The 22,931-nt window shown below is 63.0% G+C and overlaps 2 protein-coding genes across 6 annotated transcripts in view; one reads left to right on the top strand and one right to left on the bottom strand.

The window, feature by feature from the left end:
* Positions 1–1,094: 1,094 nt before the first annotated feature.
* Positions 1,095–9,920, bottom strand: HEMK1 (HemK methyltransferase family member 1). Of its 4 annotated transcripts, XM_036877580.2 has the most exons (11): positions 9,783–9,920; positions 8,464–8,840; positions 7,719–7,810; positions 7,340–7,433; positions 4,341–4,475; positions 4,006–4,070; positions 3,685–3,734; positions 2,642–2,750; positions 1,910–2,005; positions 1,634–1,747; positions 1,095–1,483 (listed from the first exon to the last, which is right to left on the bottom strand). In XM_036877580.2, exons 2-11 carry the CDS (start codon positions 8,689–8,691, stop codon positions 1,390–1,392), a joined length of 1,077 nt encoding a protein of 358 aa, XP_036733475.2. In that variant the 5' UTR covers positions 8,692–8,840; positions 9,783–9,920; the 3' UTR covers positions 1,095–1,389. The 4 variants fall into 4 exon arrangements, with proteins under 4 accessions (XP_036733475.2, XP_057343123.1, XP_057343125.1 ...); XM_057487140.1 differs by lacking the exon at positions 4,341–4,475; XM_057487142.1 differs by lacking the exon at positions 8,464–8,840 and having other exon boundaries at positions 9,783–9,915.
* Positions 9,921–10,585: 665 nt separating this feature from the next.
* Positions 10,586–22,931, top strand: part of C1H3orf18 (chromosome 1 C3orf18 homolog) — a 90,901-nt gene continuing 78,555 nt past the window's right edge. The window contains exons 1-6 of one of the 2 annotated variants that reach the window (XR_008992173.1): positions 10,586–11,296; positions 12,216–12,439; positions 12,716–13,087; positions 14,960–14,985; positions 15,450–15,561; positions 16,709–18,048. Coding sequence is in view for 1 of the 2 variants with exons in the window: in XM_036877583.2 (XP_036733478.2) it covers positions 12,854–13,087; positions 14,960–14,985; positions 15,450–15,561; positions 16,709–16,789 (453 nt within the window). In the remaining variant the exon portion in view is untranslated. Of the gene's footprint in view, positions 11,297–12,215; positions 12,440–12,715; positions 13,088–14,959; positions 14,986–15,449; positions 15,562–16,708; positions 19,245–22,931 lie in introns of those variants that run through there. The other variant, XM_036877583.2, reaches the window with a different exon arrangement.

Genomic DNA, 22,931 nt, shown 5'->3' on the forward strand with positions numbered 1-22,931 from the left:
CCTGAGCGCACAGGGCTGAGAGCCAGGGCCTCGCGCTCGCCCACCTGCCCTGCCCTCCCAGCTCCCTTCCGGAGCGGCCCTCAGGGGCAGTCTCTGGCTCCTCCTCGAAAGAATCCAGGCAGCTTGGTATACATGCAGCTGGGGCTGGGCAGGGGCAGGATTCTGGGGTCCCTCTGCTAAGGCAAGTGCAACCCCTAGCTGCAGCAGGGGTGCCCCTTGGGCAGGTATGACCCCAGCAATGTTGACTCCCTGAAGGCAGGACTGACCTCCCATGCCCACTCGCCCACTCCGGCCATGGGACCGCAGGCAGGCCACGTTCAACACGCCCCACCTGAGAGCACCCTAAGGCTGCCACCTCGTACTGGCCTTGGAGCCTGGGGAGCCTGCTTCTCGCAGGGAAAGGGGCTGCTGGAGGGCCCGCAGCAAGGTAGCCCTGAAACCCAGCATCCTGGCTTCAGAAGAAGACGCTGCCCACTGGACCACGTGCCTCTGACCACCACACCACCAGGTCCGGTGTGTGAACGCCCAGGGCTGGAGTGGGGAAGTCCAGTGCAGACAGCCAGCCTGGAGGCTTCCTGTCATGGTGGACAGAAGGCCTGGCTGGGCCATTGGGCCTCCTGGCAGGCACGTGTCTGCACAAACACAAGCAGTGGGGAGGCCACAGCCTGGTGCCCACCGCCTTGGCTTGTCACTCTCCCAGCCCCAGCCAGGGACAGGGGTTACCCAGAACTCCGGTGAAAGCTATGGACGTATATAAACACAGCCCTCCTTGCCCCTTGCGGGCTCAAGCCTTCAGTAAAATCAATGTGGACACGTGACCCAGAACTGTGCAGCAGGGACCTGCAGCCCGTGCCCTCCAGGAAGCAGGCAGCCACCTGAGCTGCAGCTCAGGAGAGGACCTGTGCTCAAGAGCTGGGACCCGGTCAGGGAAGTGTGCAGCCCGCCCAGGGCAGTGGGGGGCTCTCTCCTCTTAGGAGAGGGCCACTCGCTGCTGGGGCCCGGAGGGGCACCCACGAGCCTCTCCGTACTGCTCTCCCAGGCGTCCACTGGGCGGAGCCCTGCTGGCCAGCCCCCAGCACTGCCATGGGAACATAACACTGGGCCACTATTTGCCAGTCTCTTGACACTTTATTGGCCGCATCTCCCACCATCCCCATAGCAGATCTGCCAGAGAGGCTGCCCCAGCTGCCCTTGGCCACTCTGACCGATGGAGCCAGACTGGGAACCTGAATATGCCCGGCTCCCGAGCTGAATGTGGGGTGCCCCTGCTCTCCACACCGGGAGGGATGTGCCTGGCCTGCCTTCCACCCCATGTGGGAAATGCCACAAGCACCTGTGGTTCTGGAGGGGCCCCCCAGCTTCCTCCAAGCAGCATTCCAGGAGGAAGCATCAGCCAGGCCCTCTGGCAGGCTGGGGCCCTGGCCAGGCACCCACAGGGCAGCCACGCTGTGGCCTGGACCTCCGGATATGCAGGAACCGGGGCCTAAGGAGACAGGGACAAGGAGCCGGTTACTGCCTGTGCCCCAGTGGGCGGGTGGGGCGTGGGAGCAGCACACCCTTCATACGGCCAGAGCTGCGGGTGGCCTGAGTGGAGGGACCAGCATGGCGGGGGCTTGGGGGCGGGGGCCCTCACCTCCCACAGAGGTCTCTGCGCACAGCCACGAGACGGAGAGGCAGGTCGGGCCGGCTCTGAAGCCAGCTGTCGACAAGCTCTGGGTGTCTTGGGTCCACTTCTAAGAAGATGCTCCTATGAGGGAGAAATAGGTTGGCTCACCAAGGCCACGCCGAGACCTGCACCTCTGGTTTGCCTGGGCTGGGAGGGGCAGGGGCAGATGACCGCCAGGGCAGGCCCGGTGCACGCGGGGAGGGGGACAGCTGGCCAGAGCCCGGAGGCCCGCCCTATCCATACCCAGAGTCCTTCAGCAGCCGTGGTGCCAGGGCCAGGATGTGGGTAATGATGCCCATGCCCTCCTCCCCACCGTCCAGGGCTACCGGGTCTTCATAGCTGCAGGGGGAACAGCGGGAGGTGAAAGCCCGAAACAGGGGTGCTGAGAGTGCGGAAGAGCTGCGTGGAAGGTCTGAGGACCCGAGGGAGGGGGCCCCGCAGATGCTGGTGGCCAATCCCCTTGCCTCCCACAGCACCGCTCCAGGGAGTACTGGGCATGCCTGGAGCCGGCCCCAGCCCCTCCTGAGAGCTCAGAGGGGGGCGCCAACACCCTGACCCCCACTACTGCTGCTTCCTCCAGGGCTCCTGGGTCACCCCTGGGTCTCAGCCCTCCTGAGGGAAGGGTGGCTCTGTGCCAAGCCTGGAGTAGGGTCTCAGTCCCAGCTTCCTGTAGGCCCCCCCCCAACCCTGGGTGGGGCACTTCCCCTCCCCGGGCCTCGTCTCCTCTAAGGGGCGCACCCATCAAGCACCTGTCTACTCCGTGTGGCCTCTGATGTTCCGGTCATCAGGGAGCCCTCCCCACGGCCCTGCAGGCCCGCCGCTCCCCTCTGAGGTCGGTGCTCACCCCGCGGTCTGAGGCGGAGGGCAGAGCCGCACCGGGCATGTCTGTGCTCTGGGGTGAGCCTCTTTTAACACCTCTGCCCGCTCCAGCCCCACCGTCCCTCCCAGTGGCACGCTCTCCACCCTGCCTCGCACCTGAGGATCTCGGGGGCCAGCTCCTCCATGTCCCGGTGGAAGACATAGGGAGGGTTGCTGACGACCAGGTCCATGGGGCCCCAGGGCAGAAGGTGCGTCCAGCTCCCCTCTGTGGCCAAAGGGAACATGCAGCAGAGAATGGAAGGTAAGCAGTGGCAGGCCCACTGCCACCATGTCCTTCTGGCAGTCCCTCCCCAAGCCACACTTGGACCTGTCAAGCCAGACTTGCAAATTAGCACCTAGGGTCCCCAGCCACCGCCTGGCCAGGAGTATGCATGCTGACATGGCAGCTCTTCCCCTTTAATGTCCTTACCCTCTTCTGCCTGTCAAAACCCTCAAGAAGCAAGGCCCAGCTCTAGCACCACCTTCAGAAAGCCCTCTCTGATTGCCTAGAAAAGCAAGAGCCTCTGTCCTCGGCAGCCCCAGGAGCCCTGCCACACTCCGCCTCGTGGCCATCATGCACTGAGTGTGTGGAGGGTAGCCTGGCCTTGGGCAGTCGATTCCTGGTGGCTGCAGCTCTTGGTCCCACCCTTGCCCGGTGCTATCCCGGGGCACCACACTCCACGGAGGGGACACATGAGGCTCAAGGGCTTTGCAGGTCTGTGATGGAGTCAGCACCCCGCGGCCACTCTGTAGGCACAGCCAAGCCACGCGGTACCTGGGCCAGGTCGGGGCAGGGGGCACTAAAGGCTTTCTCTTGAGCTTCTGGTTATTTCCTAACAAGCAAGCCCAGTTAAGACTAATAAACTTGGAGAATTCAGAAGGTAAGAGACACCCTGTGCCTGGTCCCCTTGTGGGTCAGGTCAGCCCAGGAGATGACAGGGACAGACTAATAAGGACTGGTCTGAGACACCCCATGTGTGCATGGGGGGGTGAGTGTGAGGGCTATGAGTGGATGTTGGGGGTTGTGTGTGTGAGTGGGTGTGCAAGTGTGTGTGAGTGAATGTTGGGAAGCCCTCCCTCCACCTCTGCACATGCCTCGTCCACCCAGCAGCACCTGTGCCCAGCACCCCTACCCCAAGGAAGGTGGGTGGGGAAAGTACCTAAGGTCACATCGAAGGGGATGATCTGAATCCTATCCTGCAACTGGAGCCTAGAGAGACGGGAAGGAGACAGTGAGCACAGAGACAGACCTCTACCCTTGGCTGGAAGGACGGGGAGAATAAAACCCTCTTGGACAAGCAGCACCAGGTGCCCACCGTCCATTCGCAGCCTTGTGGGACCCACGCCAGGCCACACCCACTGCTTCCCCTTCTTGGGAGTGGAAATCAGACAGCAGTGGGTTTGATTTCTGGAGAGGATTGAGATCAGGCCCCAAAACCCGATTCCCCCACCCTGCCCCTCTGGCCCCCGGGGCCCCCTACCTTTGAGCATTCTCACAGGTCAGGCAGATGGCAGCTTCTGCTTTATCCACAGCAATCACGTGGCTCTGCCCAAGAACAAATGAAGGGCACATGGGAGGCAGGGTGCGAGAGAGCTCAGGCGTAAGGCCAGCGCCCCTCCAGCCCTCTATCAGAAGAGGACGGAAGCTTGCCCTCCCTGTGGCCGGGCTCTGGGAGTTACAGGCTGTGGCCATGATGGACCAGGGCCACCATCCTCCAACGTCTGGTCACTGGCCCTCAGGTGCTTCCCGCAGACAGGAGGAGCCACGACTGCCGGTCCCAGCCTACCTGGGGGTGGGGGTACGCAGGGGGCTCACCTTGGGGAGCTGGCTCAGCAGGCTGAGGGAGATGGCTCCTGACCCACAGCCCACCTCCAGGATGAGGGGGCCACCTTGGGTTCCCCGTGCACAGGGCCTCTGGGTCACCTCCTCCAGCACCCATCCCACCAGCTCCTACAAGGCAGAGGGGTCTGGATCAGTTAGTGCCAGCCCGGCCCCTGGGGTGCCGGCACAAAGCCCAAGCATGAGTGGCCCCTGTGAGAATGCAGGGGGTTGGCTGAGCCTCATGTCAGCTGGAGCCGGGGGCAGGTCACTCTGTCTCCACACCCGATTCCCCGGCCGTGAACTCGAGTATGGTGGACGACAACCCATCTCAGCAGGCAAGGGGTGCCCGGCTAAGCCCCCTCGCGTGAGCCCTGCTTTGCCACTCTCGCCACAGTGGTGACGTACTCGGTGGCTGCAGGAAGCTGCTCAGAGTCTCAGACGCCCAAACCCCGACGTCAGCAGTCTGGCTACAGCGGGGCAGGGGCTCCCGATCACTCAGACCCATTTCCACATAAGCTCCTTGGAGCCAAGTCCCGAAATGCCTTTGGGTTCCCCAACCCCAGGAACAAACTTCCCTGGGCCCCAGGGCGGCAAGTCAGGAAGGGCTCAGCCAGGGGGCCCAAGCCCTTCCACCCCAGGCCCCTTCTGCACCAAACAAGCTGCTGCCTGCGGTTGAGGGGTCTGGCTCATCACAGAGGGCTCCCCTCGCTCCCCACTTCGGCCCTGCTGGGCCGCTGGGCTGCTCGCAGGAAACCAGGCCTGCAGCACAGGGACAGGCACAGAGCGAGCCACTGAGGACCACAGCCAAGAGCCATGGTCTCAGAGGCGAGGCCACACGCTGGGCGGCTGGCAGGATGGCCTAGATTTGTCAGGGATGGGAGCCTCTCTTGGTTCACAGGCCACACAGACCTGTTCTGGCTGGACAACGACCTTGGACAAGACACACTGGCCAGCCTCCTCACAGAGGCACCCCCATATGTGAATGGCCACCCTGGGGGGCGGGGTGAGGCTGACAGACTCCCCACCACTACCAATGGCCCTGAGCCCCCCTTACACTCCAGACCACAGGAGGATCATCTTGGCTGTGGGACCACCTGCAGAGTAAGGGAAGACACCACCTCCATGAAGTCTGCTCTTTGTTCCTCACCCAGGGAAGAGCCACCCTCAGCCTGGAGCAGATGGCTCTCTGGGGGAGGCCAAGAGCCTAGCTGGTCAACAGGCCCAGGACACCTCCTCCAGGTAAGCAAGGGAAGAGCCCAAGAACACGGGGTGGGGGCGGAGGGGCATGCAGGAAGGAGGCAAGAGCAGACAGCTGCTGGCTCTGCCGGGAGCCACCGCCCCGACAGGACCCCGCAGCCCTCAGGAGGCTGGCCCAAGGCCTGGGCAGGCGCCGAGGGCCCCGGGAGCCAGCATCCTCTGCTAGGATGCCATCCCCGCACCCCACAGCTCACCACGCCAGGCTGGATGGAACGGCTCACACTCCCAGCCTCGGGTTTTCCACCATACACATCGCCAGGCCAGAGACTGTGCCACCTCCCCGCCCCCAGGGAAAACCTGACTCGCAGGGCCACATGCCACCTACAATTTCATGTTTCAGACTTCTGCACGCATCATCAGAAACCGACCTTCAATGGATGGAGAGGACGCAGGCACCGTGATCCCTCCCCCACACCCACTCTTCCCACACCCTGCCACAGGCCACGTCCTCTCAAGTTCTTGGTAAAGTACCCCAGTGAAGAGAACACCCGGGCAAACCTGGCAGGTTCTCAGAAATGTCTGTACAGTGAGACCAGGACCTGGCCTCCCAACCGCAGCACACCCGCCACCCCCATGCAACAGAGCTGCTCTCGCGGCCCAGATTCCACGCCCCCACATGGGAGCCACAAGTCCACACCCTACACTCAGAACCCTGGAACACAAGGCCAGTGCCAGGTCAGCTCACAGGGGACTCAGAGGTCATCATGGCAGCTTCCTGCCTGTGCCCTGACCCGTGGCAGCCTCAGGAGATAGTGACCTCCTGCCCAGAGGTCGTGCAATTCAGGGAGACACAGGGTGGCCTCCTCAAAGCCTGCAGGTGGCAGGCTACATCCTGCTCCAGGTCCCTGCACTCCATCCCAGCTCATCCACCCCCAGATGGGGCAGCCACACCTGAGGCAAGGGGCCCTGGTCCACGGGTCAGGAAGTCCAAGTGCTGCCCCCTGGCTCCCCACCTTGGCAGCCCAGTGACTTCAGCAAGGTCTCAGATTCCCTACCGCCCTGCCCTGACTGGGGAGTGGTGAGGACCTGCCCCTCCCGCTGCATGATGGGAGTGAGTGGGGTCAGACGGTTTCTGGGCTTGGGAAGTGGGGCTGGGAAAGTGAGGGGCAGGTGGATGAGGTATAACCTTTCCCGGGAATGTCTGTGTGCCTGAGTGCCTTAAAAACACCCCTTCCCAGAACCTGCTGCCCCCAGCTTCCCTACCGGCTCCTACTCTGCCCCATCTGCCTGCTATGCTCTCTGCCACCACGGTTGGGGCAGAGCCCAAGGGCTGTAGAAAGTGTCTGTCCCAGGATTAAAGTGTCTCACCAAGGGACAACACGCTGGGACCAGACAATCCCAAGCCCTAGTAATCTGAGGGCCACAAGCAACTACCTGACCAGACAGTGGATCGAAGAGGACCACCAGTCACAGATCCCCTAACCCTCTCACTACTTGGGCCCAGGGTAGGCAGTGATCTGTCTAAGGTCACACAGCTGTACCAGGCCACCAGGTACTCAGCTGGGGCCCTCTCCACTTTGCCCAAGTCTCCTAAGGAAGAGGAGAGTGTCTTTCTTCCAGTGGGTTGGGACTGAGGACAGACAGTCAAGGAGGTCAGCAGGAGACCAGTAGGAAAGGCACTGCCCCTGAGGATAGCAGCCATGTGGCTCCAGCGCCCCCTGGAGGAAGTCTAGGGCAAGACAGGTACCTGAGCCCCACTCCTACCCCAGCTCTGCCCTGTCCTGGGGCACACCTACCTCTGTTTCTGGCCGAGGGATGAACACTGGGGGTGCCATCTTCAGACTGAGCCCATGAAAGTCCCACTCCCCAAGGACGTACTGCACGGGCATCCTGCAGAAGGGGCGGCAGGGGGATCCTCAGTGCCAGAGCCTGGACCCGCAGGGCCTGCGTTGAGGGATACCCCTTGCAGCCAAAGTGTCAGCTAAGGTCACATCTCCTGTGCTCCAGAACTCCAAGCCAAGGCCTTCCCTCCCTCCTAAGTTTTGACTTCCTGACATCCCCCGACCGCCAGTCACTCCCTCATCCCAACACCTCTCTAGTGCTTAGACACTTTCCTCCTTCCTGGCCATGAACTTGGGGCTGGGGGAAACTGGATCCTGGCCCCCAGGTGCTCACCGTTGCAGCCGGCGGCTACTCAGCTCCTGGATGCACTGTAGCTGCCAAGCAGTCAGGGGCTGGGTCCAAAGTACTGGCCTCAGGCTCTGGAACTGCCCCACAGAGAACGTGAGTGGCTGGCTCTCCTTACTCAGGGGCCCTGACCCAGGTTTCTCATGCAGACAATGTCTGTGGGTCCCATGCTGGCTGGCTAGGTCACTCCTGAATCCCCAGGGCCTGGCACAGTGCAGTGGTTTGCTGGACGAATGATGTAGGTTGCCATCCATAGATCATTCTGTTTCTATGGGAACTGATTACCTTCCTTGGAATCTGTGGCACATGCCGCAGCTCACTAAATCAAACCGAGATCTGTTTCTTGTTATCTCTACCCCCTCACTGCCTGGCGCCAGGGATGACTTGCCCCAGTGACCTGGGGGCAATTACATTCCTGGAGTAAAGCATGTTAATCACTGTGTCTAGAAACTTGTTAACCCACTCAAGAATGTGATGCCTGATCAATAAATATGAAAGGTGCCTTTCCAGCACCGCTCTTGAGCTGGTGTGCCTTGAGTCCCCTGGCTGGCCTACTCAGGTCCTCAATATGTCATTGCGTTGCCTCCTTTATCTGTGGGTCGGAGATGGGGAGGAGGCCGACAAATGAACAGGCGCTGCCTGAGACACCCCTTCAGCAAGAGCCCGCTCCTCTCAGCCCAGCACTCCCCAAGGGACAGGACGCCTGGGGTCTCTTCACAACACTGCACTTAACTGTTTTGGCTCCAAGGACATGAGCCACGATGTACTCACTGGATTCCCGGGCTTCAGGGATGCCCCTCTTCTCAAAGACGGCAGTCCAGTGGCTGACCTGCTCCCTGGCACTCGACAACCCAACCAGAGGCAGACGGGGTTGCCATGAGCTGAAGGCCCGGCCCCAGGAGCCTCGCCTCCTCCCCATGCCAGACAGGAATGTCCACAGCATTCGGCCCCCAAGTTCCATGTCTCAGAGAAAGGCTCCTGCGAGCACTCCCAGCTCCCCAAGTTTTCCCTGTGATGTCGGCCATGGAAGGGGGCCACTGGCCCCAGGTGAAGAGGGAGAGATCAGTCTCTGGCTCAAGGTGGCTCTGGTCCTCAGATGTGACTGCCAGCCTGGAAGGGGGAAGAACCAGGAGAGGAGCTGGGCCTTGGGTAACCCACTCCCCCCAACCTGCCTGAGAGGCCATTCTCTTGCTCTGCCACGTCGCTGACTCCATTTAAGGCCCCTATTTGGTTCTTCTTGCCTTGGCCAGGTATGCTTCCTTCATGCTTCCGGCCACAGCGGCTGAACCCGTAACTCAGTCCCTGCCTGGTGGCTCAGGGCTGAGGCTTGGCAGTGGGGCAGATCTGTCTGACCCAGTGTGTGTAAGCTCGGAAGTCATTATTTATGAGTTTCAGTTTCCTCGTCCATAAAATAGGTAAAGTAACACAACTCCATGGCAAGCAGTGCATTAGCCAGCTCACCCCACAGGAGGGCCTCGGCGTTCTGTGCTCTTCATTAGTACTACGGGGAGAGGAGACTGCCTTGGCTGGGGCTTTGCTTCCGACATTCTGCATGTATTGCCATTGACCTGTATGCTCAAACTACCCGCTCCCAACTTAACTTACAATCCTAAACGTCAGCATAAATTGCCAGCTAAACACCGGCAATTTTTGTTAATTTTATATCTATTACAAATTAGTTTAATTGAAGGTTTAAAATCAGCCGTCCCCTTTACTTTCACACCGACCAAGGTCCACGCTAGCGGTTAAGGGGCCACATCTTCGGAGACAGGGAGGGAGGCACAGGAGCTCCGAGGAGAGTGACCTGCCCAACCCCGGCGAGGAACTGTCCCGGGCACGAACCCAGGTCCTGCGGGCTCCAGAGGCGGCTCTGTCCACCCGAGCGCTGCCCCAAGGGAGACCCCTCAGCTCCGCAGGCACCGCTGACGCCCCGGGCAAGGTCGCCTCTCCTCAAGCCTGTTTCCCCACCCGTACAACGGGGGCTGGGAGACCGCGGGGGTGCTGCAGCCCAGGCACCCCGTCCCGACCCTCGCCCGCAGCCCCCGCGCATACCTGCCTGAGCGGCGACCCCAGCCCGCGGGCCGGGAGAAACTGGCGCCAACTCGGCGCCCGGATGTGCGTGCGCTGCGTGAGCTCCCGCCGACGCTCTGCTTCCGGGGTCGGCAAGTCTGAGACAGGGCTCGGGTGGATCACGTCGCCCCGCTCTAGAGTTCCTAGGGCCGCACGAGAGAGTCCCGCGGGCTGCAGGGGAGGCTGGAGGTGCCACGCGTGCTACGCCTGCGGGCCACGCGCGGAAAGGCGCGGGGCTGCTCCCCGCTGGCCGGCACCGCCGCAGCCCGCGGCGACTGCTCCAAGCTGATGTTCGAATTCCCGGCGGGGGCCGAGTGTAGTCAGCCCGAGGGGGGCGTGTCACCGATGCGCAGCTGGCGCAAGACTTGGGGCGCAAGGTCCAAGGGCGTGGCCTGTGGGCCGGGGTTGCTGCGCGAACACCAGCGCCGGGCCGACGGACCCCGAGGCCGCTCTTGACCCGCTTGTTCCCGTTTTAGGGTTTGGGGCAGCGAGCTAAAACCGGACTCGAGAAAACTCGGTTCGAATCCTGCCGCTGTCTCCAGCTCGTCGCTAGCTGGCGAGGTGTCCAGGGGTTCGGCCTCTGTGGGCCTGAGTTGCCCCTTCTATAAACTCATGGCGGTGTCCCGCCAAGGGTTTCCCTCCAGCGGAACCTGTTAACCTAGCTACCATTAAACGCGTCGTTTGCGGGCCCCGTTTCAGACCCAGGAGCCGTGGGGAAATGCATTTGGAACAAGCTGCCCCGAGGATCCGCAGAGGCCCCTTCGAAGACCTGCGGAGAGAGAATGTCCGAGGCCGGCCCGGAGGTGGTCGGCACGGACGGAGGCTCGCCAGGTCGGGGTGCCCAACATCACCACCCGCCCCGACGTCTGTGGGCCGGAGCACCGCCGCCAGCCGAGTGGGCGTCGTTCACCAGGGGCCCTCAGTAGGGGCCCTCGGAGCAGGAGCGGAGGCCAGGAGTGCACGTCGCTTTTGGTCACAAACCAGGAGAGGGTGGAGCCGGGGTTCAGCGAAGGCCCACGGACTCCCGGCCCAGTTCTCCCCGAGCCCCCGCGTCCGCCCGCGCTTGGGGGGCACGAGTCCCACTCGGCCAGGTGTCGCCCGGCCGGCCCGAGGGCTGAGCTCTGCCCGGGAATGGCCTGGCCATCCATCGCCCAGCCCGTAGGGCCCTGCAGGGAGCGGCGGTGTCCAGCATCCACGACTGGATTCGGCTCCCACGTGAGCGACAGGAGTGCGGGCCAATGCCGGGCGGGCTCTGGGCCTGCCAGCCAATCGCGGGCCGGGGGTGCGGAGCGGCCGGGAGAAGAGGCGCAGGGCTCTGGGACCCAGGCTGCCCGCTGCGCTCCACCCCCTGCGGGTCCGGGCCAGGCTGGCAGAGCCGGCGCCTGGGGCTACGGGGCGCGCAGCTCGGGGCCCGCAGGGAGGGCGGACTCGCTACGGACCCCAGCCCCACCCCTCCTGGCCTCTCCAGCTGAGCTCGGCGCCCCAGAGAGGATTAAGTAAGTGCTGAGGTCGCCGCTTCTGTGCAGGAATGCAGGGATCCCAGAGGCGCAGGGGCGGGGATGGGGGTTGGAGCCGGGGGACTGAGACCCGTAAGCTCACCCCTTTCACCTCTGTTCCTTCTCTTGCCCTCTGGACACTGAGGCAGCCCTGGACAGTGATTTCTTTTGGAATCGGGAGTCAACAGAGCCCCAGAGCCAGAATTTAGGGTCCGGCCCCAAGGTCATGCCTCGGGTCACCAGCTGAGCCTAGAACGAACCCGGAGCTCCTAATGTGCCCACCGGAGCTGCAGGGAGAGGGCAGAGAGGGATGGGCTCTCCCATCCCCTGTCCCTCTGCCAGCCGTGTCCGTTCCTGAGGGACCATCAGGGGCCTATACATACCTCATCCTCATACACACCCCTGCCCCTGCACAGGGAGGCACCCCACATGTGCCCCAGAGCTAGCGCAGTGAATGCAGCCTGATGTGTCTCCCTCCTCTCCTAGGGCTGCCCTTCTCTAGCGCGGAGGGACCCCCCTGGCCTGGGAAGCCCTAGACCACACCACAGTCTGGGCACATCTCCCACCCTCTGCGCCCAAGGGAGGGGGGAGGGGAGTAGAAGCACCTCAGGCTGGGAGTACTGTCCCTGCCTGCCTGTCTCCTCCTCCCGGGCGGCCCTAGCTCCCGTGGGAGGGCGGGTAGGGTGGAGGGAGCGGACGTGGCAGGGACCCTAACAGCCTGCAGAGAAGCCTTGCCACAGAAGCTGACTTTAGCCTATCTCCCATCCCCACCCCCACTCTGAGCACAGCCTGGGCCACACAGTGGGCTGCTCCCAGGGCTTCTGTGGTCCCCCTTTCCCAACCGCACTGGCCGGGGGAAAGATCTGACATTTACTGGGGACTTACTGTGGGCTGCTGTGCTGAGCTAAGTCTTTCCTAGGGACAGGTTTGTGCTGACACTCCAGTGACCCAATGACCCTGTGAGGGAGGTGCTCTTAAGATCCCTCTTAGACCCAGGAGAACTGAGGCAGAGAAGTGGACTGCCTCCTAGGGCCATCCAGGTAAGCAGCTGGAGCTGTAATTCAAAGACAGGCCCATCTGACTCTCGGGCAAGTGTTTGCCTCCAGGGAAGGAAAAAGCTGCAGCATTTTCTCCAAGCAAAAGGTGAGGGGTGTGGGGCAGGGAGCAAGGAGGTGGGGAGCATGGGGTATTCCACAGGGGAGAGGCTTTTCCTGTCTAGGATCACCATGACCATCTTACCCACAGAGGGGGAGGGCTTTGCTCTCAGGTCCCTCCGTCCACCTGGGCTGGGCTGTTGCTCCCTGAACTTACCCTTGCCATCAAACTTTTATTTCCCCAATGCCTTCAGACCTCAGGGGGACTTCATCTCACCACTGAATCCCATCCTCAGCCTCATGTTTGTTATTCTTTCCTTTCTAGCACCCAGGGAGGCAGGGAGCAGCCTTTATTCAAGGAGGTGGCCACCTCCACAGGTGGCAGGGGCCGCAGGTTGGGACACTCCTATGTCAGAAGTGAGTGGGCAGGTTGGCTGACCACGGGCAGTCTCTCAGCATCAGCATGAACCCCAGGATCCTGTCTGCTAGGGACTGGTTCAGCAGCCGCCCACCCACCTCTGAGCCTGACCTGGAGCCTGCCACAGGTGGGCCAGCCTCTGAGACCACCACCCTCAGCCCAGAAGCCACCAGCTTCAATGACACCGGAATCCCTGACGCATCTGGTGGAGTAGCCGGCGTGGGCGCGGTGCTACTGTCTTTGGGGGTCATCACAGTGATCAGCCTGGCTGTGGCCATGGTGAGAGCTGGGTCTCCCCAGTTGGCCCTTGACTGGGGTGAGGGGTTCAGTGTTTAGGTTTTAGAGAATCTCATCAGAGGACAGTTGTCTGTTAGCAATAGTACAATCTTTGCCATCCTTTGGGGCCCAGAGATCAGAGAGGCTGCCTCTGATTGGAAGACCCAGAGAGGGTTCTGGGAAATACATGGTATTTTGACCTGGGTCATGAGCCTTGTAGGAATTGGGGAGGAAGGTGTTCCAGGTGGAGGGTCCTGAGGAGGGAAGTTTGGAGGCACGCAGGGGGTTCTGTGAGCAGCGAGCAGGACAGTGCAGCAGTGTGTGGGGTGCAGGAGGGTACAGACCAGAGGGTGACCACGATAGACTGTGGGCTGGGGGGCTGGGGCGGGGTGTTGGGCCTGGCAGGCTGCTAGCAGTGCTCATTCATTCACTTAGCACTTATTTACTGGGTACCTGCCCTGGCCCAAGCCTTTGAGACCTCAGGACTAGGGAGACAAGGCCCCACCTGTGGTTTTTATGGGGAATGGGAGGCTGACAAACCAGGGGTGCCAAGGGAAGCCCATAGGGGCTGGGGAGGGGAATTGGGCAGGGGAACATTCTTGGCTGGGTGGTTGGGGACAACAGAGGAGGGAGCATTAGAGCCAAGACCTCAAGGTGGAAGCCTGGCCTCAGTGTCACTAGAAGGGGCAGAGTTGGGCAGAGATCAGAAGTGACCTGGGGTGAGGGCTGCAGGGTCCCCCAACAGTGGGTATGGTGCTTCCTCATGCACACTCAGAATGTCATAGAGGGACCGCTGGAGATTGTGCAGGCTGGCACCAGGAAGGCTGGGGGTGCACCCAAGGTCCCCCGCTGGGCCTGGCAATGGGGCCTTCTGCCTACTGCCCCTCTCAGGCTCTGATGGCTGCCCTTAGGTTAGAAGCATGCTGCTCTGACAGTAGGGCTGTGGATGGCCCATCCGTGGCCTGGCCGGAAAGCCTTAAACGAAGGCTGCCATATGGGCCCCGCAGGCTCCAGATCACTGCCAAGGGACAACTGTGAGCCAGCAGCAAGGCCAGGATGCAGCACACAGAGCAGGGTGGGGGCGAGGCTGAGGCGGAGTGCCAGCACTTCCCCTTGGTGCCTCTGTGGCAGCTCAGCAGGCTGAGGTTCCAGAACCTCAGGAGCAAAGTGGGACTGAGAACCTGGTGACTCCTGCCTTCTTGCCGAAAGCGGAGAGGTAGGGAGGCTGGGGGCCGAGGCAGTGGAGGGTGGGAAACGGCCCTTGGGCCTGGAGTTGTTCCCTGAGTGCTGTGTCCTCTTCTCCCAGGCCAGCCCTGCAGTCCCTGCCTGAGTGCCCGCCCTCCTCCCTCAGGCCACATACGCCTTTATCTTCAAATCGGTCAGGGGCCTTCCTGGGTTCCTCTAGCGTCAGGGTTCCGGCGTTTGGTCTGGGCTGATGTTTGGGGGCTCAGGCCTTCCGCCCCAGCCTCTGCCGCTGAGGGCCATCAGCCTCCATTTTGCCCACACGTGGCTTTGGGCCTGGGGGCACTTGAGAGGAGGCGGTGTGCTGAGTGTCCCCTCCCCTTCAGCCCTGAGGAGTCCGAGGCAGGTGCTGGGTGGCCGGAGCCCCAGTCAACATTGGCAGAGATGGGGCCCACCAGCCCCAGGTAGGCTGACTGTGTAGTCTTCCCAGGGGGCTCCCAAGGGCAGGCCTGCTCCCCACTCAGTCCAGGCACTGTCAGCATCTAACACGTCAAAGGGAGGCACAAATGCATAATGTATGTGTCCCTGGGACGGGGTCTCTGTTCATCAGCCTCAGCCTGCCCCCACCCTGAGGGCCTGCTGGGGCCCAGGGCCTCCTCTCCAGGGCATTCCATGCTGTTCTTTCTTTCGCAGGTTTTGTACATCAGGAAGAAGAAGAGGTAATACCCCAGCTTCAGCCCGAACTCCAGCTGGGGCCGGTGCTGGGCTGGGCTCCAGTGATGGGTGGGAAAGGAGAGCCCCCGCCAGCAGGGCCCTCCCTCCGGCAGGGAGTCGGGGCTGCTTCTGCCTGCCCACACTGGGGCGGACCTCCTTCCCCCGGGGGGGCTGAGCACCCTGCCCTGGTGCCCTGCCACCGACCTCCCTCCCCCATCCCAGCCCCCAGCACTGTGCGGTGTGCCCAGGGACCCTGTGGGTGGCAGCTCCATCTGGTCACAGGAGCCTCACCCACGTGAGGGGCGGCGCTGGTACCATAGGTGCAAAATGGCTTTCACGTAATCCCAGGGGGGATCTTAGGCCGAGCGGCAGTTGTATGCTGGGCCTCAGCCAGTCAGCAGGCAGGCCTGGAGGGCTTGTGGGAGGGGAGGGCCTGCCATGCCCCCAGCAGCCTCTGCCCCCACCCCAGGCTGGAGAAGCTGCGCCACCAGCTCATGCCCATGTACAGCTTCGACCCCACGGAGGCCCAAGAGGAGCTGGAGCAGGAGCTGCTGGAGCACGGACGGGCCGCGCAGGGCAAGGTGGGCACGGCCAGGCTCCCCCGCCCAGCCTGCACCTGTCGCGCCTCTTCCGCCCACCCTCCCTCCTGTCTCCTGCAGCTTCCTGGCACCGTGGTCAGGTGGCAGCTGTCGGGTAGATGGTTCATCGGGTTCATTTGAGAAACCGGTAGAAGTGGTCCTTGGCCACCCGCAGGCTGCACATGGCCAGGCCAGGGCAGCCTGGGTCCAGCCTGGCCAGGCCCTGAGAGCCTGGTGACCTCGGGGTTCCTGGTGGCATCTCTGAGCCTCAGTTTTCTCCCCTGACATGAGAATCATAATTCCTGCCCACGTGCCCCCACCGCTGGCTGGGAAAGGAGAGGGCTGATGAGAGGCCCGGTCAGGGGCTGAGGCCTGGCTTCCTCGGCTCCCTGCCTGGGTTGGGGTTGGGGTCGGACCCTGGGCAGTGGTACCTCCAAGTAGGCTGCTGGGTGCCCCGTAACTGACAGACCCCAGGCAGGTGGAGACTCTGGCCAAACCATCTCCTGGGCCCAAAGGGTTGAGTACCCATGTGGTCATTCTGCCAGAGCCCCAGCTGCCTGGCAACTGGCTGCCACTCCCCGAAATCCCCCAGGGCCACAGCGCCATGAGGAGGCCTGGTCTCCCCTGACCCATGAAGTGCCTTTGCATCCCTCCTTGCCTTGCCCCTCAGGTCGCTGGGGGGTCTGGCCCTACCAGGGGCAGAATAGAGTCCAGGCCGGGAGTCCAGAGGCCCCCCGGTCTTGCCACCAGTACCGCGTCCCCTGGACCAGGACACACTCCCCCCTGGGGTATTCAGGAGATGGTCTCAGATCGCCCACCCGGCCCTTGAGACTGCTAGCCACGTGACAGCAGTTTCCTGTGCACTCCCGGGCCAGCCCCTATGCTGGGGCTGGGGGTGCAGAGTGAGCCCCCCTCTGCTGGGAGAGGGCAGTGCATGAGTAATGTCTGCCCCTGGGCCCACAAGGTAAATGCCTCGGGGACTGCAGTGGGGGGAGGACTCGCCCGACCCAGGTGGTCTAGGCAAGCTCCTGGGAAGGGCAGTCCAGGCAGACCCAGCTGGTGCCGAGCGAGCAGGCACCCGGAGGCAAGGGTGGAGGTGGCAGAGGGCATGGCTTCAGTCAAGGTCCCTGACCCCCCTGACTCTCTGCAGACCTCTCTCCCTTCTCTGGGCCCGCAGCAGAGGCCCAGCCGGCTGGTGTTCACCGACATAGCCAATGTGATCCATGCGTGAGCGGCCCAGGGACAGGCCTGGACCTCTGATGAAGACACCTGCCACGTGCCCACAGAGCTGCCCATGCCAGACCCACTCTCAGACCTGCCTGCCAAGGCTCCTGTTACTCTAAGGACCCACCTGCTAACTCTTCCAGGCTCTAAAGGAGGCGCCTGGCCAGGCTGGGCATCCAGCCACTGGCATCCCCTGATCTGAGGGCTCTGGTACAGGGGGCACCCCTGAGGTCAGCAGAGTTGAGAGCCACCGCCAGGTTCCTTGTGTCCTGCCCACACCCCCTCACATCAGGATCTGCTCCTCTAATTTGGAGGAAATGGGGGGACATGGGATGGGAGGGGAATAGAGGGGGTCCTCCTCCATCAGGGACAGACCTATCTGGAATCTGGAACCTCCTCGGGTGGGGGAAGGACCACCAGCTCTTAGGGATGGTGTGGCGGCACCTGGGGGTGGCGCTCAAACCGCCCAGTGGGCCAGGATGTCACAGGAGGGCTGCTCAGACCCAAGGGCCCTCCGGAGCGCAGAGGGTCCAGGAGGCCTCCCAGCCGCCCCCTCTGGCAGCCAGCTGTTGGCTGGGCCACACTCAGACAGGGTGAGGGAGGGAGAAAGGTATGGGTGTGGAGGGAGGCGGTGCCCAGGCCGCGGAGAGGCTCACGCGTGTGCAGGAGCGGGCCCACGAGGGCCAGGGCCAGGACGGAGACCTCTGCGGTGTCCCCTGCTCCCAGGTGGCCTACCCTGTGGTGTGTGGAGGAGCATGGGGTGGGCACCTCTGCTTCAACGGCCATAGATTGGAGGGGAGGGTTCCGCTGCCCCCACATCCCTTGTTGGGGCTCTGAGAGCTGGGAAACCCGCTCCCTGTCTTGGTGTGTATCGGGGACCTAGGGGTTGGGAGAAGCTTCTGGCCTGAGGGCTGTGTGGTCACAGCTGCAGGTGAGGCGGACAAGTGCTGACTGGCTGAACTGGTGGGGAAGCTCCCTGGGAAACAGGCCCCTCCGGGGCTCTCTACCAGTCTGGGCCGCCTGGGCAGGGCAGAGCTGGGCGTGCATGTGCTCGTGAGTGAGCACGCAGATGTACCCCTTGTCTGCCTCGCCACCACTATGCACCGCTGGCTGGAAGGAGCAGGGGGGCAGCAGTACAAATCTTGTGTCGGGCAAACACCACATGTCGGGCTGTGAGGGCCTAGGAGGCCCATGGGGGGAAGGTTCTGGATTCATTCCCTCCTCTGGATGCCGTAAATACCTTAGCACTTGAACCTGCTGGAGGCTGTGGGTAATGCAGGATGCACAGAAGCTGTAATTAACTCACAGCGTTTACATGTGAGCATTAAACATGTAATTAAGATGTTTACATGAAAAGACTGTGACACTCGGGGTTGAAACCCCAGGAGGGGAGGGATGGGTGAGGCCTGTGGGGGCCTGGGTTGGTCCCGGGGATCCTGGGATAGTCTTGGGGAACCCCAGCTGGTTCTCCTCGATGCCCAATGAAGCACCTCTGGCCGTGAGTTCAATAGGCTCTGGGGCCTCCTGTCTCCACTGTGGGGTGGGGCCACAATGCCTGCCGTCCCTGTGGGCGGAGAGACCGAGTAGACAGGACCTGGTGGGGCCAGAGGATGGAGGGGGCTTGAGCCCCAAGGGCCGCGGGAGGCATGGCGCCTCAGGACCTCATGAGCTGGGTCGGAACCCCGAAAGGGAACAAGATGATGTCTTTCCTGGAACACAAGGTGCAGGTGGGGGTAGGGGTGGGAGCCACAAGGGTTCTGTGTGGGACGCCTCCCCACGGGGCTCAAGACAGCTGCGGGGAGAGTGGCACTGGGGAGACCACTGTCCTGATTTCTCAGGACTGCCCAGTTTTAGCGCTGACAACCCCATAAGGCAGGTGCTCAGGGACAGCCAGACCCGCCCCTGGGAGCTAAGTCTTCAGGCTAGCATAAATGGAAATGGACGAAGGGCTGGGCTGGAGGTGAGGGTACAGGACAGGGCCTTGGGGAGGGACGAGGGCCCCAAACACACCACAAACCGCCTATGCCTGCCTGTCCGTGATGACCCTGGTCCTGGGGGGGGTCTTCCTGAGGGCCGTGGGTGAGAGGAGAAGGGGTGGGTGGACTGTGACCCTATCCTGCCAAATAGCCCCTCAGCCTGAGAATGGGGGGGTGGCAGGACCCTAAGGAAACAGCCTGCAGAGTAAGGCTGGCACCCAGGGACCAGGGCTGGAAGGGGCCCCAGGAGGGGCCCCAGGAGGACCTGTCCTCCCCGCTGCCTGCCACGTGCCCCACTCCCTGAATGAGCTTAGCTAGGCGGTGGGCACAGGGCAGCCTTGCATGGGTAGTGGGGCCGCTGCCCATCCCTGTTCCCTCCTCCCTCCATGACCTGGTCCCCTGCTCCCCTCCCAGCCCTGCATGGACAGTAGACTTCCCGGAAGTTCCCGGGTCTTCGCAAGCTCAAGGTCAATAAACACTGGGTGAAAGGCTCTGGCTGGCGTGTCCTCCTTGAGGCCGTGGGCCCGGGGTGGGGGTGGGGGGCGGGCCAGGGCTCCTCTGCTGCCCTCAGCCTGGCAAGCAAAGTGAGACAGAGTCACCCGCTGACTCACTCCTGATGTTCCTGGAACCAACCATCAGACACCCACATGGGGACAAGGCAAACCCCTCCTGGGGACGATGACCAGGGCTTAGGGCAGAGGCTGCTGTTTGCCATGCGTGGGTGGTATCGGGGGACAGGCATGGGGGCCCTCGGAGGGGCCACCTTGTTGAGCAACGGACAGGTCACCTTCAGCCCCTGCTGCCCGGCAGCCCAGGGACGGCTTCAGAATGCAGAGGCGATGTCTGCGGGAATGAGCCCAGAACCCCCTCCGGTGGGGCAGCATCACCTGGCCAGGAACTCTCCAGAAACGTCTCAGCGCCCCGCCACAGGCCCTGCAGATGGGAGGAGGTGCTGTCAGGAAGGAGGGGAGAGTGTGTGGGGGTGTCATGTGCATGCAAGCACACCCTGTGTCTGTGTCTTTATAACTACACCTAATGCAAAGGAAGGCACGGAAGGCCCAGGGCAGGAGGCTGGACACCCTACCTGTCCAGCTGCACCCCACAGCAGGCCTCAGTGTGGAGGGCCTTCCAGCATATCTGGGGGACTCCAGGGGCCACTGGTTTGGCACCCCCACCCTGCCTGGCCTCTCCCCCAACCACCAGGAAACACACCCGCAGAGCTGGAGGAAGGCGGCAAGAAAACGGCAGGAAGAGTAGGGTGGCCTCCCCAGCACAGAGGAGACCCCGGGTCAGGCTTCCACTTGAAAGGCGACTCTCTGGCTACCTGGTTGGATCCGCGAATCGGGCTGGCCTGGGATTCCTGTCTGGGCCGGGGGCAGAGAGGGGGCAGGCCTTGGGCTACCTCAAGGGCCAGAATCCGGTCCTAGTGACGGCCGCCCAAGCCTGGCACATCCTGGCACAATCTCACTTTATCCCTGTGCCCTTCTTGAGGGCGTACTGTCACCCCTCTTACAGAGGAAGAGACCGTTTTCTTGCCGTTTTCTTGCCGCCTTCCTCCAGCTCTGCGGGTGTGTTTCCTGGTGGTTGGGGGAGAGGCCAGGCAGGGTGGGGGTGCCAAACCATCAGACCCAGAGCCAGAGCGGACCCTAGACTCCAGCCCAGGAAGGCGTCTCAGACGCGCCCTAGAACAGGAGGCTCACGGCCTGCCCAGCACGCAGGCCCGTGGGTCCCCGTGCGGCGATGGGTTCCAGTGCCGGCCTCTGCTGCCACCTGCTGGCACATTGGGCCCTCCCGGGCTGCCTGTCCTCCGGCCCCCTCGGGGCTGCGTCCCCTCGCTCAGCCTCCCCCTGGGGCATGGAGGGTCACCCTCGCTGCAGGCCCGGACATGAAGGCTCAACCGGCAGAGCCAGTAGTGGATGAGGTGAGTGGGGCCTCAGGGTCCAAGTGAGGGTGCCCGCACCTCCTGAGAGGGAATCCTCCCTTGGCCTGGTCCCAGTCCAGACCTGGCGTCCAGGCCCTGGTCAGCGCAGGCGGGCAGTGAGTTCCCACCTCGTGGCCACTCCACACCAGTGGGCCCCAGGCCCCAGGAGCTCCCCCAGTGAGAGCGTGGGCCCCTGCCTGGACCGGAGCTTGCCCGGATGCGCGTCACCCAGGGGAGGCTGAAAGCAGATTACAGAGACTTGAGGGCTCAGCTGGATCAGCAAGGTGACCCTCAGAAGCCCCGGGCAGGGGAGGAGGGCAGGGTTCTGCTGTAAGCCCTACAGGGTCAGCCCCAGAATCTGTGTGTGCCCCTCTTGCAGACAGACCCAGAGCCTGTTTAATCCCCCAGCTACCCCACAGCATGGGGAAACCAAGGCACGGAGCAGTAGGCTTGCTCAGCACGCAGCAGGGCCTGGTGTGCCCCCAGGTGGGCTGACCGCAGAGCTCACGCCCAACTCCCGAAGCAGGAGCTGTGTTCTCCGGAGACAGGGCCAGCCTGTCATCACCCCTCTCCACGCATTCCCAGCTCCTCCCAGGCCCTCTGCTGGAGCCAGGCAGCCATGCTAAGGGCAACAAAGCAGCCCCCACAGGTAAGTGACAGGAGATGCAGGAAGGTGACAGAATCTGGAGGAGGGACCATCGCTTCTGAGGACAGGGCAAGGCCGTGTGCTGTGTGCGGACGCAGGTGGTGGGGCACCTCAGGCTGGGCAGGGAGCAAGGTGTGAGGATGGCAGGTGTCTCACAGCCAGGACACCAGAGTGGAGCACTCGCCAGGCCACCCTGTGAACACGGTTGCCCCACACAGTGTGCTAGGCCTGCCCTGCAGGTGGCACCTGCTCCGTCCCACTCTCTGCAGGAGGTCGCCAGGCTAATGGCACTGCCGAATGACTCCCCAGAGAGACCACTCCCACCTCCACCCCCTCCAGGGGGACCCTGGGGTGTCCCTGCTGCCGGGGCTGACCTCCCCAAGCCTGGGTCTTAGAATGGGCACGTCTCCCTTGGAGGGAGGCGAGGGCCACCAGGTGGCAGTGCAGGCCCAGATAGGGGTGGCTGGGGCAGGGCGCCCTCAGTGAATTTGGCCCCCAGCCCTTTTTCAGGAGTCTGGGAGCCTGGGTGGCTGGTGCTCTGAAGCTGTTTGCTTGCTCCCTGCCAGGAGCAGGTCTGGACCAGGGCTGATTCAGGGAGACAGCCCAGGCACTGCCTGAGCGTCGGGAATAGAGCTGGTGCCTGGCAGGTGCTCAGGGCGCCTTATGACTGGAGGATTGGTGAATGGTCCTGCTTCACGGGAATTACAGGGGTTAACCTACAGAAAGCACGTGGAGAGGCTGCAATGAATGTATCATGGAGGATGGTTCTGCCCAGACAAGGCCCCAGAGGCCCCCACCCGTCTTGGGTTTAGGGGGCCTGAACCGTGGGCCCTGACCTGGGATGGATGCCAGGTGTCTTCCATGGCAGAGTGAACCTTCTGCTCCCGCCGGGCTGGCGCTCTGGCTGGAGGTGGGGCAGGGCGAGGCTGGGGCACGGCCTGCGGTGGTACCTGCAGACACCCCTCCCTCCCTGCCCCACTCCTCCGTCCTGCTCTATCCCTCTTCCCAGCTGCTTCCCGTGCCCACCGGGGCATCCACAGAGGAGTGACAGCGTCTCTCCCCGCCTGGACACAGAGGCTTCTTTCCGCTGTGCGTGGGACCCATCGGCGGCTTCATGCGCAGCCGAGTGTCAGCATGTCCAGTGGCCTGTCGGGCTGCACAGAACTTGAGCCCAGCTCTGTGGGCCTCCTAGGCCAGGCTCTGGACGGGTCCGGAGCGGATTCCTGCCCCAGGCCTGGGCTCTGGGTGGCCCCTGGGTATGTCACTGAGAGGCCCCCTCCTTGTAGCCCCGCACCCCAAATGAACGCATGAGCCGGGGCACCTGCTGCATGTGGCAACCAAGCCTGGTGACTGGGGCGGGCAGGAGCTGCCCAGTTCTCCCCATACATCATCTCCCACAGGCGGCGAGCAGGGAGCAGGCAGCTCAGCGACGACCCACGACGAAGAGCAGGGGGTCTGGCCGCCAGGGAGGTGAACCTGGTCCCACACCTGCTCCTGGCTGCCCGGAAGGGGTGTGTCTGCTGGCGGCTCAGCTGTGCCTGTCTCCGAGAGGACCCTCGGACAGCTAGACTCGCCTGATGCCCCCCGCTGCATGAGCCCCCTGGCC

The sequence above is a fragment of the Manis pentadactyla genome, chromosome 1 (assembly GCF_030020395.1).
Source record: "Manis pentadactyla isolate mManPen7 chromosome 1, mManPen7.hap1, whole genome shotgun sequence".
NCBI lineage: Eukaryota > Metazoa > Chordata > Mammalia > Pholidota > Manidae > Manis > Manis pentadactyla.

Coding starts and splice junctions, on each gene's coding strand:
- HEMK1 (XM_036877580.2), bottom strand. CDS start 8,691: ATGGAACTTGGGGGCCGAATGCTGTGGACATTCCTGTCTGGCATGGGG. Junction 7,811..8,463: donor ATGTCCTTGGAGCCAAAACA/GTTAAGTGCAGT, acceptor TCTGTGGGGCAG/TTCCAGAGCCTGAGGCCAGT. Junction 2,751..3,684: donor CCCCTTCGATGTGACCTTAG/GTACTTTCCCCA, acceptor CTTTGGCCACAG/AGGGGAGCTGGACGCACCTT.